The sequence below is a fragment of the Harpia harpyja genome, chromosome 11, assembly GCF_026419915.1.
Source record: "Harpia harpyja isolate bHarHar1 chromosome 11, bHarHar1 primary haplotype, whole genome shotgun sequence".
NCBI classification, from domain to species: Eukaryota; Metazoa; Chordata; class Aves; order Accipitriformes; family Accipitridae; genus Harpia; species Harpia harpyja.
This window is the reverse complement of record NC_068950.1, coordinates 1764520-1781245: the sequence shown is the minus strand read 5'-3', so window position 1 is coordinate 1781245 and position 16726 is coordinate 1764520. Positions and strand designations below refer to the sequence as shown.

At 57.9% G+C, this 16726-nt stretch overlaps 1 protein-coding gene across 7 annotated transcripts in view; it reads right to left on the bottom strand.

The window, feature by feature from the left end:
• Nucleotides 1–1714: 1714 nt before the first annotated feature.
• The window catches only part of LOC128148201 (uncharacterized), a 37319-nt gene continuing 22307 nt past the window's right edge, over nt 1715–16726 (bottom strand). For all 7 annotated transcript variants that reach the window (XR_008237213.1, XM_052801733.1, XM_052801736.1 and 4 more), the window contains 3 exons: nt 15350–15752; nt 2590–2771; nt 1715–2081 (listed from right to left, as the gene is read on the bottom strand). Coding sequence is in view for 6 of the 7 variants with exons in the window: in XM_052801733.1 (XP_052657693.1) it covers nt 2669–2771; nt 15350–15752 (506 nt within the window). In the remaining variant the exon portion in view is untranslated. The remainder of the gene's footprint in view (nt 2082–2589; nt 2772–15349; nt 15753–16726) is intronic.

Here is a 16726-nt window from a genome sequence, read left to right as displayed (position 1 = left end):
GCCGAGACACAAAAAAAGGAGGGAAAGGTGGAAGATGGATGCTCAGAGCACCCCCAGCCCGGCTGCCCTCCCCCAGGACACAAAAGCCCCTTTGAGGTCTGATTTTACACCGCTCCTGCTGAGATGCCCAAATTAGCATCAGCAAAGGGAGCTGCCGCGACGGGCCGTTGTCGGTGCTGCTGTAAAGTCACTGAATTAACGGGGCACCCCGGCCCTGCGCCCGGCGAGGGGGTCCCAGGCCCAGCACGGTCCCCGTATGCACCGGAGAGATATTTCCTTGAAGGACTGGGGCTTGGCAGCCACATGGCACCCACTGAGCCGGAGCCCAACCTGGGACAACTGGGCTCCCACTGGTCCCGTAGCTGGGGGACCCTATGGGCACCGCAGCCAGGGATGGACTCAAGGACTTTCCACCTCTGGGCGATGCTGGGGGCAGCTGGCATGCCTGGAGCTGGTCTGTGCCCATTTCCAACCCCCCCCCCCCCCCAGAAGTTTCCCATTTTGCACAAAGGCGGCGGCGGGCGGTGGCGGGCATTGTCCGGGCTGCATCGCATTACCCAGGGCTCCCGGAGAAATCACTTGTATTTCACGCTCCATTGAGCAGCTGCCTGTATATATTTTCTGTGTTGCACTTTTAGCATGACAAAAGGAGAGGGCCTGTGAACTCCTTGCTCTTCAGACCTCTCCGACACGTCCCCTGAGCGGAGCCCCCCTCGGTTAGCATAACAAACTGCCACGCTCCCTCCGACGTGCTCCGGCTCCCTCCCGGCCCTTTCCCCAGGGTAATTTAATGTATAGCTCAATATTTGGGCGTCTGGGTTGCTGGCGGTGGCGGGCGAGCGCGTGCTGGGGGGGTTCGGAGGCAGGGATTTCGGCGAGGACGTCCTTCTGATACATCCGCAGGGGAGCCAGCCTGGCCCCACGTCACCCACGCTGTGTTTAACTGGTCACCAGAAACACTGGTGGGATCTCGCAGCCCTCCGTGGGGAGGGGACCACGGCGGCAGCGCCGGCTGGACCTGGCACTGGCTCCACGGCTCCGGCACCCCGATACCGAGTGAGCAACCGGAGTCACCAACTTCTGCGGTGACGCTGTGCATCATCCCCTGTCTGCTCCTGGAGCTGTAGGTCTCCAGGCTCTATTTTTGCCTTGAAATTTGACTTAAAGACAGAAAAACGGCGGCTGCGGGGCTGGAGGGAGTCTCAGGACCCGCTGCACCAGCTGGGGCTGGAGCAACCAGTCAGTGCACTGGGAGCTGGTGGTGTTGGCTGGGTGTTTGTCCCTCCCGGGTCCCAGTTTGCACGACCTGTCCCACCTGTCTCCCATCAGGGCCGCCCCTGGGGAGCCCTGTGGACCAGCAAAGCGGGGCCGGACCCAGTTCCCAGGTCTGGGGTGGAAAAGAGAAGAGGGAGTGAGGGTGAGGAAAGATGTGCCCGTCCCCACACCAGCCAAGCCCAAAGCCGGGCTGCTCCTGCCTCCCCCCAGCCCAAAAGGGACAGGACATCGTCCCCTCTGGGGCTGGGACCCCCTCGGGGCACCCCTCGCCTCCCACCGTGGGAAAGGAGAGGGCTGGCAAGATAAAAGTTTGACCCGCTGGGAAGGAAACACACCCCAGACACCGGGTCTCGCAAGGATTTGGGGGGTCCTGCAAGAAAAAGGGACAAAATTCTGCTCAAACACCAGCGGCGCGAGGGAGACCAGGCTGCAACACGGCTGGGGGCTTTGAACACCTTTAATGCGTGTGATTTTTTTTTCCCTTTCGCCTCATTGAGCTGCAGACCTCATCCTCGCGGTGCCTCGGGCTTGGTGGCAGCGGCTGTGTCCTTCCAGCTTCCTGGGGTGTCACCTCGCGGTCCGTGCAACCCGTCTGGCACCGAGGTATGGGGGGGACCCCCGGGTGGGACCCCCTGGGCATGTCTGGCTTCAGCCTTGGGGCTGCTTATACGGGAAAAAAGGGAGGAAGCCCTTACCCCGGGGATGGGAAGGGCATCTGCATGGATCCTGCCCACGCTTCAAACCCAGCCTTGGTTTTCTCCAGCCTTTCCTGGGCACCCGGACCCCACGGCATCCGCTCGTGTCACCTGTTAATGGGAGAAAATGGTGTGAGCCCAGGCCCAGCCCAGTGACAACCGGGGTTGAGTTCCCACGGGACGGCCAGGAGGTGACAGTGTCACCACAATGCCAACTCCCTGCCCGAATAATTTCTGCCGTCCCTACAACAGCAGTCCCCATCCCACCGTGCACTTGGGGACATTTCTATTAGGGTTTGGGCTCCAGCCTCCTGCAGTGGGGATAGGCAGGAGTTTGGGGCCAGCATGTATTTAAGTGGTTGGTGACAGCCTGGGATGTCTTGAAAGAGGGCAGGTGACAGCAGGAGCAGGAAAAACCACATCGCTGCCGGTGTCTAATGGGGAGAAGAGCTCCCACCCGGGCAGAGGAGGGAGTCGTGTCCTGCAAAACTCCTGTAAGTCCTTTAAGGCGATGCTCCTAAAGCAGTGAGACCTCTGGGGTGACCTGGGCACCGCTGTGGGGTTCGTGGGGTCCCCACCTCCTGCCCCATTCCCGTGGGCTGCTCCAAAAAATCCTTACCGAGAGCCGTGCTTTGTGCCGGGTCGCTTGCAAAAAGGCTGACCCTCACGCTGTCCCCCGGGCATGCGGTGGCACCTCTTCACTCATGTCCTTGTTGCTGTCGGTCGCTTGTGGGGGGGGTCCCGATGTCCCGACTGTGGGGTACCGTCAGCAAAGCCCCCGGTGCGCTGCCGGGCAGCTGCCTGCAAATGAGCATACATGGCGTTAGCTGCTGCCTGCACCAGGGCTGCCATGCCACGTCGCGGTGCACGCACCCCTCCCCTAATTCCAGTCTCCTCCTGCATTTTCCCCTCCCCACGGCTGCATTTCTCCCCCCCCCCAAGCCTTTCCCTTACGCAGCTTTGCAGGGCCTGAGCCCGAATTTGCTCATTAATTGGCCAGTCGGGGCATCTTTGTGTTCTCCCTTCACGTTCAGCCTTCGGCGTTGCTTTATGGGGTGCTAAAGCTGCGCTGACAAGTGCTGCATGGCATAAATCCCCGAGAAGTGCCTGTTCTTGCCGGCTCACCCAGCCCTGATCCCCCACGAGCGCTCTGCCGGCTTTGGGGTTCAGGTCCATCTCCCTCCGTGGTCTGCGTGGGGTGGGGAATCGGTGCAGGCACCCTCCTTTCCCCGAGCCCCCCCCGATCCCGAACACAGTGACGCCCTCAGGGATGGATGCACACGGGGCCGTGCATCCCCCACCCGTGCGCATGGATGCCCACGCAGGGCTGGCGAAGGCGTGAGCGCGTTTGCACGTGCTGAGATCGCCTGATGCTTCAGCGTGAATATTCCTCTTCGAAAAGCTCCTCCTCGATGCTTTTATGCTTGGGTTTTGCCAGAGCCCGCCTGGGCTCTCCCTCCGGGATGCTGCAAAGATGTCGGGGCACGGGGTGGATGCTCACTGTCGGGGAGGTCCCCTGCAAGGTCAAGCTCCCTGCAAACCCAACCTTTCCCATCACAATCCCACTCCAAACCCTCTTCCCGGATCTCCCTCACCCCTTGCCTGCGCTGACAATACCCCATCTGTGCCCCCTCTCAAAGGAGCCTTGTCCGGGGGATGCAGATGCCTCGGATCCCCTTTTCCTGGGGAAAAGGCTGCCGTACGGGATCGGGGCCACGCGCGGGGGTTGCCCACGCTTCCCAGGAGCTTGGGGTTCACTGTGGTGCTTGCTCTGCCTCCCTGAGGCCAAGGGGGTCTCCGTCTGCCCCCCCACCTCCCCTATCTCGTGGGGTGAGACCACTCGAGCCGAACATCTGCGCAAGCGCCTGGCGTAAGGACGGCCGGGGCTGGGACGAGGATCTCAGCAGCTCAGTCAGTGCGATGGGAATGGGAAGGGCTCGATCCTGCTGCTGCACATAGTGTGAATTTAATTAATAAACCAAGGTGTGTTTTGGGCAGGAAAACCAGTATTTCTTATTTATTGACATGCTCAGCTAATTTTTCTTTTCCCTAATGAATTGACCAAGGCCCACAGCTTATGGGGCAAAAAGCAACCTGTTCGGATGTCCACCCCGACTTTCGTCGGGGTGCAGCAAGAGCTGCCGGCATCTTCTCCCTGCTCCAACGTGGGGGCAAGACACGAGTGACCCCCGGGGAGCCCTGGGGCAATTTGTGGGCCCAAACCTGGGTTTGTGGCACGGCTCAGCACCGCTGGGGCAACTGCCTGGGGGGAATAACCCCCATGAGATGTGGCTGTAATAGGGGAATTGGGGTGCCCGGGGGGTTCCGCACTCCCTCCTCCCCCGGCTGCCCTGCCCTCGCCAGGCTGGGAACAGCTTGAGTGTCCAGGCAGGGAATTCATTTAAATAAATTTCCATAGGGATTAATTTCGCCCCTTCTCCAGCAGCGTGGCGGAGGCGAGCATATGTGTATGTACATGAGAAAAGCTGAGCCTGTTTTGGGGGAGACGAGGAGGATGGGGGGCACCCTCCTCTCCCCCGCAGCCCCATCCACCCTCGCTGCCCTTCATCCCTTCAATCCCAGCTTTGGGAATGTTTTGAGCCCCTCCTTGCCGGTGCACAAGCCCAGCCCGGTGGGTGCTCGGTGCCAGAGATGCTGGTCCCAAGCAGGGGAGATCATCGAGTGCAAATCATCCAGTGACCCAGAATTTCAAAACTTTCCAAACAGAGCTACAGCGAACTAAGAGTGGGTGTCGGGTGGCTTGAAATACCATCAGGGAGAGAGATTTGGGCTGTGCAAGCCGGTGGGAAGAAAATCCAGGAGATTTGCCATGATCGAAAGCCCACGGATGCCCCCCCGCCTACCAGGAGCCTTGTCCTGGCTGTGTCCCAGTGCAGGGTTTGCCCCACGGACACCTGACCTGGGTCCTTCTGCACCAAAAATCTGCATTTTGCTTTTTGGCGCTCCCCAAGCAGCGCGCCGCTGGCACCCCGGGGACAAAACCACGTCGGGACTGGGATGAGGAGGGAGGCGGCGGGGGTTTCTGCATCCACAACGATGGGCTCCGGGATGGGGGAGCACAGGCACGGGGCAGAGAGGGTACACGGGGATGCCACCAGCGATTCTGCTGCCGAACGCTCCCACGCCGGTGAGTAATCCAGCCCACGGGTCCCCCCCGAGCTCTGCTCACCCGCAGTCCTGGCAGCCTCCCCCACGGCAAACAAGGATATTAAGGACTGGGAAAAATACTCCTGGAGCTGCTGCACAGTCCAGATGCTTGGAAATCCCAGGAGTTGATAAAGCCATGATTTTTTTCAGCTTTTCCAGCCCTCTCCAGGACCCCGGCACAGAGGACACCCTTTCAGCCAGGAGAAACGATAATCCCCCTCCCCGTTCATCGAGTGCAAGAGCATCTAAATGACAGATGCAGGTTTTTTTCCATTCTGCTTAGGATTTGGGATTCAAAGCATGAGACGGATTCAAATAACTGGGGTAAATAAATCAGGGCTAGTGAACACTTGGAAACAAGCAGAGCGATAGCTATTTTTGGCTGTCAAATTTGGGAGGTTTTAAGGCTCCTTCAGGGCATGAACCGCTGCAAGAATTCGTTACCACTGCAGCAAAATAAAAGCATGATGAGGAAGGAGAGTTTCCTTTCTCCTCATGGGGAGATGGAGATGAGCAAACCCAGCAATGCCAGGTCTGCCGGGGTTCTCGCACCCACAGAAATGCTGATTTTGGTCTCTGGGGTGGAAAATGGGGACCTTGGGTGATTCTGGGAGGGAATGTCCCTGTGGAGGGTCTGTCCCAGGAACCTGCTATTGCTCCCAAGTGGAGTTTTTTCCATTGAGGATAGAGATAGCAGAATTAAACCCATTTCTTCAAAAATGCCAAGCGGAGCACGGAACGTCGGTGGGATTTTTGAAAACTAAAAAATACCCTTTTCATTTGGATTTTTTGCAGGAATCCCAATTTTTAAGTGACTCCCATGCCCCTTTGGGAAAGCGAGGCTGCCCGAAGGGCAGCTCTCACCATGCGGTGCCAGCCCCCACCAAGTCGGGCTCTAAAGCACCCGCCTCCATTCGGTTTGGTGCTGCAGCACCCGCTGGCACCCAGCACTGCCCCAGTGTCCTGCGCCTCGTTTGCTTGAGTTCGTTAAGGCTTGGAGGTGCAGGGAAGGAAGGAAAGCCCGCAGCCCCGCTGGCGGCTGGGCTCATTAGTGTAATTTTGGAAGCCTGGGCTGCTCCACAGCTGGGCATGGCTCTGCCTTTAAACCACAGGAGCTCCAGAGCTGGGCTTACAGGGGATGGAGACCGGCTTTTTTGGGGTGCACAGTGTGCCCCAAGCCCCCTTTTTTTGCAAGAAGAGGCTCTGCATGCTGCAAACCTCCTGTTCCCAGGTAAACGGCCCTCGCTTTGTGTCCCCAGCCTGGCTCGGAGCCCGGAACAGGCGCCCATGGTCTATCCCAGGGTGGACAGCCCCCATGGGTGCTGGGGACCTGGCCCCATGGGACAGCACCCAAATAAAATGAGCTGAATTATAGTTTAAGGCAAAGCTCAGCATCAGCATGGAGGTTCTCTGCTCTTTGCCATGGAAACAAGCGTTGCTAAGGGATTGCTTAATAAGGAGTAAAATATTTTAAAAATCTAAGTTTATGTGGCAGCAGGATTGAACCCCCAGCCCTGGGGAGTGGATGGGGCTGTCGGGGGCTGCCCTTGCAGCAGCTCCCACGCACAGCTGAAAGCTCCGGTTCTCCATCCGTATGGAGAAACCCTCGGCATAGGGAGAACTGGGCACAGGGCTGGGGTGCTGGGTGGTTTGGGGTGGGCATGGGCTCCCCGGCCACGCTGGCATGGTCCTGGGGTTGCTCCAGCACAGAGCTGGGGATGTCAAGTCTACAAGCCTTTAAGCATATATGTTATTAAACAGGTTCGCAAAAGGGTCCCCAAGGGATAAAGACACCGGCACTGCCCCCTCGGAGTGGGTGCGATGCTGGGGTCTTGCACGGTGCCTCAGTTTCCCCTCCTGCATGACCGACACGGCTGCTGCCGTCAGCACCCGCTTCTCCCGGCATCCTCCATGGGCACGCTGAGCCGGCGATACCCATTTAACTTTATTAATTTTATGGGCATGAGGAAAGGGGCTGGGTTGGTGGGGGGGAATAATACAGGCAGGGGCCACCTCTGACCTTGACCCCCGTCCTGGCTCCCCGCGGCAGCTGGGCCGTCGCGCCTTTGCCGACAGCTCAATGGGCGCTTTGTCTGCGCCCGCCGGCCCCGTGCAGCCCCGTCGCCCCCAATAATATTTATGGAGTCGGCGGTCACCTTCTCCCCTGCTCCCTGCATCTCAATAACAGCCGAGCTGGTGAGATCCAGGGAATCTGGGAATTTATAGTCCGGAGAGTTGCTGCTCTTTAGCCCCATGGGGTGTGGAGTGGGGGATCCTGCCCCTTGGATAGCGTGTGTGCATGAATAGCACACCCCGGCTTGGTTTCGGGTGCTGTTCACTGCCCTCGATTTTTTTTGTTGGTTTTTTCCTTAAAAAAAGCCTGTTTAAAAGCAAACAGGTGGAGGAATTTTCTTGCTTTTTCCCGAGTCTTGCAAAGCCGCTCTGCTCCTAAATTAGCTTTGGGGGATGGAAAAGGTGGTGAAAATGCAGTGCTGATTTATTTGACTGTGTTTCTGTTCGCTGTCCAATTCCTCCATCAATTAAAACAATCAAAAGCTCTTTTCCAAAGCTCCAGCAAAGAATATTTTAAGATCCCTTTGCCGCAGATGGGTGCAGCCCCAGTAACCCCCGGCATGGGGGGATTCGGGGTCTGCCCTGGGCCCAGCAAAGTCCCCGGGAAGCTCCCTCAGCATCCCGGGCTCCATGATTTAAGCAAAGGCATTTATTCTGGAAGGGATTGACCAGGGAAACCTTAATATTTGTAGAAGAAAGAGGAGGATCGGTGAAGGCGCATGGCACAACGATGACCTCAGTTTGCTGGGACTTGGAAAATCCTGATAAAGGGTGACTTCTTGATGGGTGATTCAGGGCAAGAAGGGACCAGGCGTGAATCCAAGTTCCTGCAGAGTTATTCCAAACTCTACCAAAAACAGGGCTGAAGCAGTGGATCTCTGCAGGTGGGAAATTGGGCCAATGTGGGCTGGTTTGGTTGTTTCCAGATGCTCCAGCTGCACAGAAATTGGTCAATTGAGCTGGATGCTACCACCGCTATTCCCACATGGATAAGAGTGAGAGCCTCTCGGCGTGGATCAGATGCTGAGTGATGGGGAATTGCCAAGGCTCACGTCCTTTCCTGCTTCTTGGGTGAAAAGCCAGCCCGGCAAGGATCCAGCAAATCCCCCAAATGACTCGCCGGACACCCAGGGAATGACACGGACAGCTCTTCCAACAGCCGGGCCAGATCTTCGGGGACCCAAAATCTCCCCCACGATGTTGAGTTGCTCCCACGTGCCGTCCCCAAAGGCACTTGCCGCTCCATCCTGAAGAAACTGGATTTTGGGGCTGTTTCACTGAACTTTGGGAAATACCCCACGGTAAATGAACCAAACTGGTCCTTGCCCAGCTTTGCCATCATCTTCTGATAAATCCTCTAGTTTGGAGCAAACCAGCCCCTGGCTGATCCTGGTGCGGAGCGGAGCAATCCTCCAGTGCCGACGGGTGTTTCTGTGCTGGTTTGGCTCTTTCTGTTAATTGAGCTGGGAGGTAACGGGCAGAGAGGTGCCAGGATGCTGGGTATGTCCACAAACCTCCCTGTGTGAAAAATCCTCCTTTTGAGCTGTTTAACCCCAGAGCTGCAGGTACTGCTGTGCTTCAAGCAGGGTTTTCCCTGGGGCTGGGGGGGGGTGGCTCATCCTGACCCCCCAAACGCCGTACAGGAGAGGGGAGGACGGGGGATGCTGGGGAAAGCAGAGCCGTGATTTCCACGCACGCCGAGCTCCTTTATAGCCGATCCATCAGGGAAACCGCTACAACCCCCCTGTCCCCATTGCACCGGGGCACCCCGGGGAAACAGGAGCATCCCTCAGCACCACCCCCTGACCCAGCTTAAGCCGAGGCAGCTTCCAGCCTATTTAAAAGAGAAAACCAATTTATTTTCCCTCTCCTCCGCTGGATGCGGGTCGGAAGGTGCCGTGGAGCATCCTGCCGACGCTCGAGGCCGAGCCGTGTCGGCGCAGCCCGGAGCCGCCGCTTCCCAAGGCCACGGCGCACGGGCTGGTCCTCGCCGTGCCGCAGAGCATCTCCCGTCGGCCTCGCGCGCACGCGGCTTCTTCCCGTTCCCCTTCCCCAGGGCTCGTTCAGGGAAATGCTGCGTGACACCGGCCCTCGAGCGCTGGCGGCTGGAGATGAATCTGGTGTGTCACCTCCTGCCACCGCCCTCGTTCCCAGCCTCCGGAGCGGATGAGTGGGAGATAACACACCCCTGCAAAGAGCAGGACGAGCAGAGGAGGACGGGAAAGGGAATGTCCTGGGAGGCAAATATAAACTGATTTTAGTGAAGCTGGAGCGGCAGAGCTCCTTTATGCGAAAGGTTTGTGTTGTTTTCCACGCAGGGCAAGAGCAGCCGGGTGCTGACGGGGCCGGGGGACGATGGTTTCTGGAGATACCTCGGACACCGTGGGTTTAGTCCAGGTGGGAAACGGGGGGGTTTTGCTGCAAGAGGAGGGTGCAGGAAGGTGGTGGGGGCCCAGGGAGAGCAGAGGGCAGCTCGGTGGGGGATGCCCGAGCAACGGCTGTCGCCAAACGACAAACCAGCTCGCAAAGGGCCGGACCCACCGGGACGGGGTCTTGCCCGCAGCCCCTCGCCGGCCTCACGCTCCCTTCCCAACGGCGGCTCGGGGAGGGCCGAGGCTGGCGCAGCCCTCCCGGGAGCGAGCTACCGGCGGGCGGGTGGGCGATGGAGGGTGGTTGTAACAAGCATCATTGCCGGCTTGCTGAGCTAGGCATAATTGTTGCAAAACCGCTGCGCACATGCTGAGCTTCATAATTATCAGGCTTGTCTGCCAGGCTCTCCCTTCCCCCAGCACAACGGCACACTTGATTATGATTATGGTGGCTAATTTTGTCTGGTGCATCTTAGGCATATGGGCCCCCACCTGCTCTGAATATGCAAACGCCGCTGATTTGCTCCTCGGCGGCTGCTCTGAGCCGGGGCCCGTGGGCAGGCGGGGAGGGGGAACCTGCCCGGCGCCGCGAACAAAGAAACCCCACGCGGCGGCACGGGCACAAAGAGCCGCCGGCACCGGAGCTGCCCGCGGCACGGCGTGGCGATGCCCGTGCCGGGCGAGGCCTCGGGGTTTGTTTTCCATGGGCAAGACGGAGCATCTGCGAGCAGCGAAAGCGCGTGGCGTGCACGTATAGCGTGGCACGCACATATATTCCCCCTACACAATCAACGCCCTACGGACAACCCCCACCACGCAACCCCCGGCGTTCGCCTGCTCCAGCCCATCTTTCCCCCATTGCCGTTGGATGCATCCGCATCCCGCAGCCTTGCAGAACCTTCCCCGCCCGCAGTAAGGTATTGTTTTGTGAAACCGATGAGCGGGGTTTTGCTCGCGTGTTGGTAAATCTCATAAAAGCATCCGCGCGATGGTGAAGGGCAGCTGAGGTGGTCTCACGTCTGCCTCGCCGGGACCGCTGTCAGGGGCGCTTTGCCATGCTAATGGATAATTAGATAGGCAGACAGACTGACAAGGATCCAGATGGATGGATAGATGCCACGAGGATCTGGTGACAGATAAATAGGCAGATGCTAATGGGCAGCGCAAACAACAGCTTAGACTCCTGCTAATTCCCACTGTAATTTTTAAGCCCTCTCCATCCTCCCCCTGCTTCCCCCCCCTCCCTCAATGCAGAGCTCTCACCAGCACATCCATCACTTATATTTATATTAATTTTTTTTTTTGCACAGAAGTAGCATAAATGGTTTGTAAGGGCTCTATGGAATAAGGAGTAGCAGTGAGCCGAGGTGGGCGTCGTGCAGGGGCTCAGGGAAGTGAAACCCTTGGGGTTACCCTGGGACCAGCCCAAGCCGGGCTCGGCTGTTGGGGCGTCTCCATCCCTCCTTCCCCAACAGTGCCACCACCTCCCTGACGCTGATTTATTTTTAATTAAAAAAAAAAAAAAAAGGTTTGTCTCTTTTCTTCCACTCCAGAGATGGGAAGAAAATTGTGAATGGAGGGGAGGTGGCCGAGGTGGATTAGAGCCGGAGAGCCGCGGCCGAGCGGGCGGCGGAGACAAAAGAAAGCATCTTCGCTTGTTTTCCCTTGCCGCGGGGAATCCACGTGGCGGTTGCGGGAAGGCGGGGAAAGCGGGAAGGGGAGATAAATCCTGCTGGAAGGCTTTCGGCGGCACCCGCACCGCGTGGGAGATTTATAGCCCTGTGCTTCGCAGCCACCTGCCTGCCGTGGGTGCTGCTCACCTGCTCCGCCGGGCCGGGCTCGTTAGCCGGGAGCCCTGGTTAATGAGATATGGGGATGCTCGTGTCATTGTAGACCTTTGGGTCTTTCCAGCTTGGCAGGGACCTCGCTGCCACCGTTGCCACCCCCCTCCCGTCCCAGCCTCAGAGGGGCTGAGCCCTGGCGTGAGCCAGAGCCTCGAGCATCCTCCCGTGGGTACCAGCTCCGCAGCCGCCACGCTCTGCCTCCCACTCGCGCTGCCTGGGGTCTTATCTGCCCATCTCCTGCTTTATCACCTCGCCCTGACTCGTCTCTCAGGCCATCAGCCCCTCCGTTATCTGCTTTTTCTTCCATTCTCCCCCTTTTCCCTGCCTTGTTTTTTAATATTTTTCCTATAGTTCTTTCTCTCACTGGTTTCTTTCCTCCCCTGCTTTATAGATTTCCCTCCTCTTCCTCACCCTCTCTCTTCTCCTGCTCCTTTTCCCTTTCTCCAGTGTATTTTCTCTTCCCTCTGCCATCCCAGGAGGAGTCGGCAGGACCGCGGCAGCAGGGACAAGCGCCCTGGGGTTGGTGTCCCCATGAAGCTGGGTCCCTGGGCTGCCAACACAGGCGGGTCTCGTGGTCCTATTTCAGGCTGAGCTGCAAAATATGGCCCAGGAGATGCCACCGGCATCTGCTGCATCTTGGGAGAGAGCCAGAGCCTGGTCCGGGGTGAGGAGAGCCCGAGAACCGGTCCCCAAAGGCACCCAGAGCATCACTGCCAGAGCCGGGCGCGAGCACCCTGTGCCTGCCCCGTAGCAGGAGCTGGAGGAGAAAACCACCATTTCTCCCTTATTTCACCCGAACTGAGGCCAAAGGGGAGGTTGGGGACAGGCCCCCCCCGTGTCCATCATCGCAGGCGCACCGGCCGCGGGGAGCGGGTGTCTGCAGCGGCTGCCGGGGTGGCCGTATCCAGCACCCGCTATGTAGGTCAGAGCCGGCGCTGTGAGGGAGCGCGGGGGCCCCCAGGGTCACCCCCGCCTGCCGCCGAGCTGCCAGCTGGGATTAAACCCCTGGAAACCTCTTACCAGCACCATATATATACACACACCATATCACCGTGTATATATATATATGCACACACGCCCACCATATATGTGTGTATATATAATATGTATGTATAATCTCAGCCCTTTTCTTGTTTCAGGTGGAAGCAGCTTGCTGATACAATTAAAATTTTTACCAGAAATGACCCCGTTGCAAATATTCAGGTTTTTAAAGAAGCTAATTCAAGTTCTCAGCAACTTGCTGAGAAAGCGCCCGGGGGCTTTTTTGACGAGCTCCCACAGGTATTCCCAATTTCCTTCATTTGCCTTACGAGGTAAGTGGGAAAAAAAGAGAAATATTTTCCTTATAAATATAGATAGATGTATAAAAAATATTCCAGGGATTATTTTTGTTCCCTGAGCAGATCCCTCTTTCCAGGAGTTTTCCAGTCTCTGCACCGTCACCCAGCTGAGGTGGATAAAGACCCAGCAGTTACAGGTTGGGGTGACGGGAGGGATGCTATTAAGAAATGTGGTAATGGCGAAAGCTTTAATTCCCAGTTTTAAAAAAATTCCTTTTCTGGGCATAGATGTTGAAAGCTTCTTCGATGCTCGATTCTTTTCCTTCCCATCACAAAATAGCCTGGGAGAATTCCCAAAAGCAGCTTCACCCAACCCTGTGCATCAGGCAAGGGCAGCACCTGGGTGACACCAGGACTCCCACAGTCCATAGGTGTTGGAAAAAAAAGACAATATTGGGAACATGAGGATAAGAGACGCTTAAAATACGACCCAGTTTTTGGGGAATTAATTTTGGACCGATTTCTTGCTGCGGCCATCACCTGGCAAAATCCCATTTCTCCTTTTGGGTAGTTGCCTTCATCCCTCTGCGAGCACCTGGCTTTTTGGGGGGGGGGATAAATGGACGCACACGGGGTACAGACGCAGCCGTTGACCAAGACAGACGGACGGCATCCCCAGGACGGACAGAATTTGGCGCGGGAAAAGGGGGTGGCGATGGCATTGCCTAGACGAGGCGTTTAATTAAGATGCAGCAGCGGTACTTTGGGTGCAAAAAGCAGAGGGGGAAGGGTTAAGGGGCGGCGGGAGAGAGGGGTGAGAAGAAAGCCCAAAGAAAAGAAGGGACCTCATAGCACCCGGCGGGGCTTGATGGCTTAATTACCATATTCAAATCTAATTAATTCCCCTTTGCATAAAAAGGCCACGGCGGGCGTGGGACCAGCCTTGCAGATGGCGTCTCATGCTCAGCACCATTTTGGGGCCGCCGGCCATCTTAGAGCGAGGAGGAGGAGGAGGAGGAGGAGGAGGACGGTTTTGCCCGCGGCGCCGAGCATCTGCTCGGGGCATCCGTTGGGCACAGGGCTGTGCTGGGTGCCGGCACCAACAATTCCCATCTACCATCATTAATATTGCTTTGAGGAAGAAGAAGCTACTTCAAAGCAGGGGGGAGAAGGAACGAAGCGAAAATGGATGGGAAGGGGGGGTCCAAAGCGATGGGGCATCATTATTTGGGCATATTAGTGTGTCCCGCGCTCTTGGATGGGGCTCCCCGCTCCATCCCTGCATCTCGGGGTCTCCAGATGGGGTGGCACCGGTCTCCGCAAGGATGGAGATTGCCTGTCGATGCTGGGATTAGCGTCCCCGGAGATATTTGCTGGAGGGGGTGGGCGATGGGGAACAGGGCGCGGTGGCGGTCCTGGGGAGATGTATGTCTCCCCAAGACTGTTGCTGTGCCTCGCTCCCCTAAAAAGAAGCACTGCCACTGCCCTGTGCCATGGGAGCATCCCAGACCCATCTCTGGAGGGTGATCCCATGGGGATGCACCCCGCATCCCCCTTGGGGTGCCGGTGAGTAAGAAAAGCCAGGCAAATCCAGCCTCGATGAGCAGATACCCAAAACCCCTCCAGCACAGGCATCGTCTTGGGGGAAAATGGGGGATAATATTCCTCATCTCCCCATCGTGCATCTGGGGGCGAGCCAAATCCCTGCCAGAAAACCAGCCCCGAGAGCGTGGGCTGCCAACGGGCACCGTGGCAGCGTCCACGCCGGCTGCCAGGCTCACCCTGGGAAAGGTGAAAGTTATTTTTTCTAATGTTTCGGACAGCTTTGCAGTCACGTGAAAAAACTTGGAGAAGTGAGGACCGCAGGGGATGTGGTTTTTCTCCCTTGACTGACTCCTAAGGATGCGATGCTGCTGCTGCTGCTGCTGCTGCGGGGCTGTGCTCCTCCCCACCCCCCTCCCCAGCGCTGCTGGGGGGGTGGGATGAAACTGTTACCCCCCCAAAACAGGCTCCCAGATGGAGATGGAAGTCACTTGTGCAGCTAAAGCCAATGTCTACAAGCAGGAAAAATGGGGGGGGGTTGGATGGAGCAGAGCAGGAGGATCTGTGGATGGTGCGGGAGGCTGCACTCCCAGCTGGGGGCAAAGCAAGAGGTGAGGGGGGGACAATTCCGCCTTCTGCTGTTTAGTCATGGAAAAGGATGGGTTTGAGTCATAGAGGAAAGATTTTTAGATGTACATTAAAAAGGAAATAGGGGGAAAAAGTCAATTATTTGGCAACCAAAAGCTGTTATCAATAGCCCAGTCTTCCACTAGCTTTGAGGGGGAAATCTAACCCTTTTCAAAGAGGAATATAAATAAAATGGGGACAAAAGCTGGTTTTTTTGCCCCTGAGACAACAAGAAAAAAAAATCAGCGTGGCACCTTGCAGCCTGACAACTGCAGCTGCCTGCCCGGCCCTGACGGCGAGGAGCAGCCCAGCCACACGCAGAACCATCGTGGGTGCCCCCTTCCACGGCACTGCTCCGTGGTCCCCCCAAATCCCCGGCTGGGGAGAGCTCAGGGGGAGGTTTTGTGGGGAAAACCCAGCGCCAGCTGGCTGAGCTTGCAGGAAGGGAGAGGAAAGCAAGAAAAGCCCAAACTTACCCCGTCCAGGAGAGGCGAAGGGCTCTCGAGCATCCTTGGGGGAGCAAAGCTAACTTCCCTCGCTTAGCTCTGCAGGCACTGCGCTTGCCGTGGAGGGATGCGACCAAACCAGCCCGTCCCCGACAGCCACGTACAACTTTGCTGCTGCAAACCCGTGCCAGGAGCAGCCTCCTCCCAGCCTGACAGCTCCCACGGGCAGGAAAGTCCAGTCCACGGTGCCCCATGGGGCTCCTCCATCCTTTGATCTCCAGGGTGAGGGTGCTGTGGGGTGGGTGGTCTTCCTGGGGCTCTGCCCACGCTGGCCTGGGTGCTCCCTTTTGCTGTGGGTGCTTCGCCCCGTTCCCGTCCCCAGTGAGGGATGCTGCCGGACCGCAGTGATCAAAGCAACGTGGGGATTTCTCCTCTGAAAAAAAAAAAAAAAGCAATGTTGTCACCTCCAAAACCACACCGATCACCTCCAAAACCACACCGATCACCTCCAAAACCACACCGATCTCACTCTGCTCACCACTGAGCCATCTTAACCAGACCAGCCGCCGCGCTGGGCAGGCGCACGGGGCCAAGACGATGCTTTAAGGGGATTGCAAAGGTTTCTACTGGCATCGCTGGAGCCTGGCGAAGGGCCTCGAGGTCTCCGCACCCGCCTCTATGTAGAAACCCCGCTCTGGGTACCCGCACGGGTCCCCGCTTAGGGACAGGTTTCTGTTTGACCTCTCCATCGGGATGTAGAGAGGGGGTCGAACGGCTCCATCACCCCATGGGTTGTATCCTGGACTGCATCCTGCATCCCGGTTTGCAGACGGGATGGCATTGGCAGGAAGAGGAGCCAAACCTTGCCGGGAGCCGGTGGGGAGGGAGACCCCTCTGTGTCGGATGATGGGGGCAAACCCCCTCCAGATGTGCCCTTGGTCATGTCCCCCGTCCCCCAGCACCCGCTTCCAGGGAGGGGATCCCTTGGTCTGCCCCAGATCAGCCTTTTTATCACCCAAAACCACGGCGCATGGAGGTGAGGACTTCAGCTCTCGCTGACCCCAGCACCCACGTTCACCCCGCACAACCCTGCCCGGGGTGGGCAGGGGGGGGCACCCATCAGCCCATTTGCTTTGCTCCCAAAAACTCAGCCCCTCCAACACCCCCTCAGCACTCCCAAGGGTGTCCGATGGGAAGAGAGGACCCCAAAAAGACCGGAGACAGGGTGCCTTGACGGCGGGAGCTGGGGGGGGGACAACACCGAGGGGATGCCCAAGGGGACGGGGGGCTCAGACACAATGCTGCCATTGAGGGGGCCGCGCCGTGGGTCCCGGCCCTTCCTGCCCAGACACAATAGGGGCGGCCCCACGCGCCACTTGTGCGCATTGTGCGGCGGCCTCCCCCCCC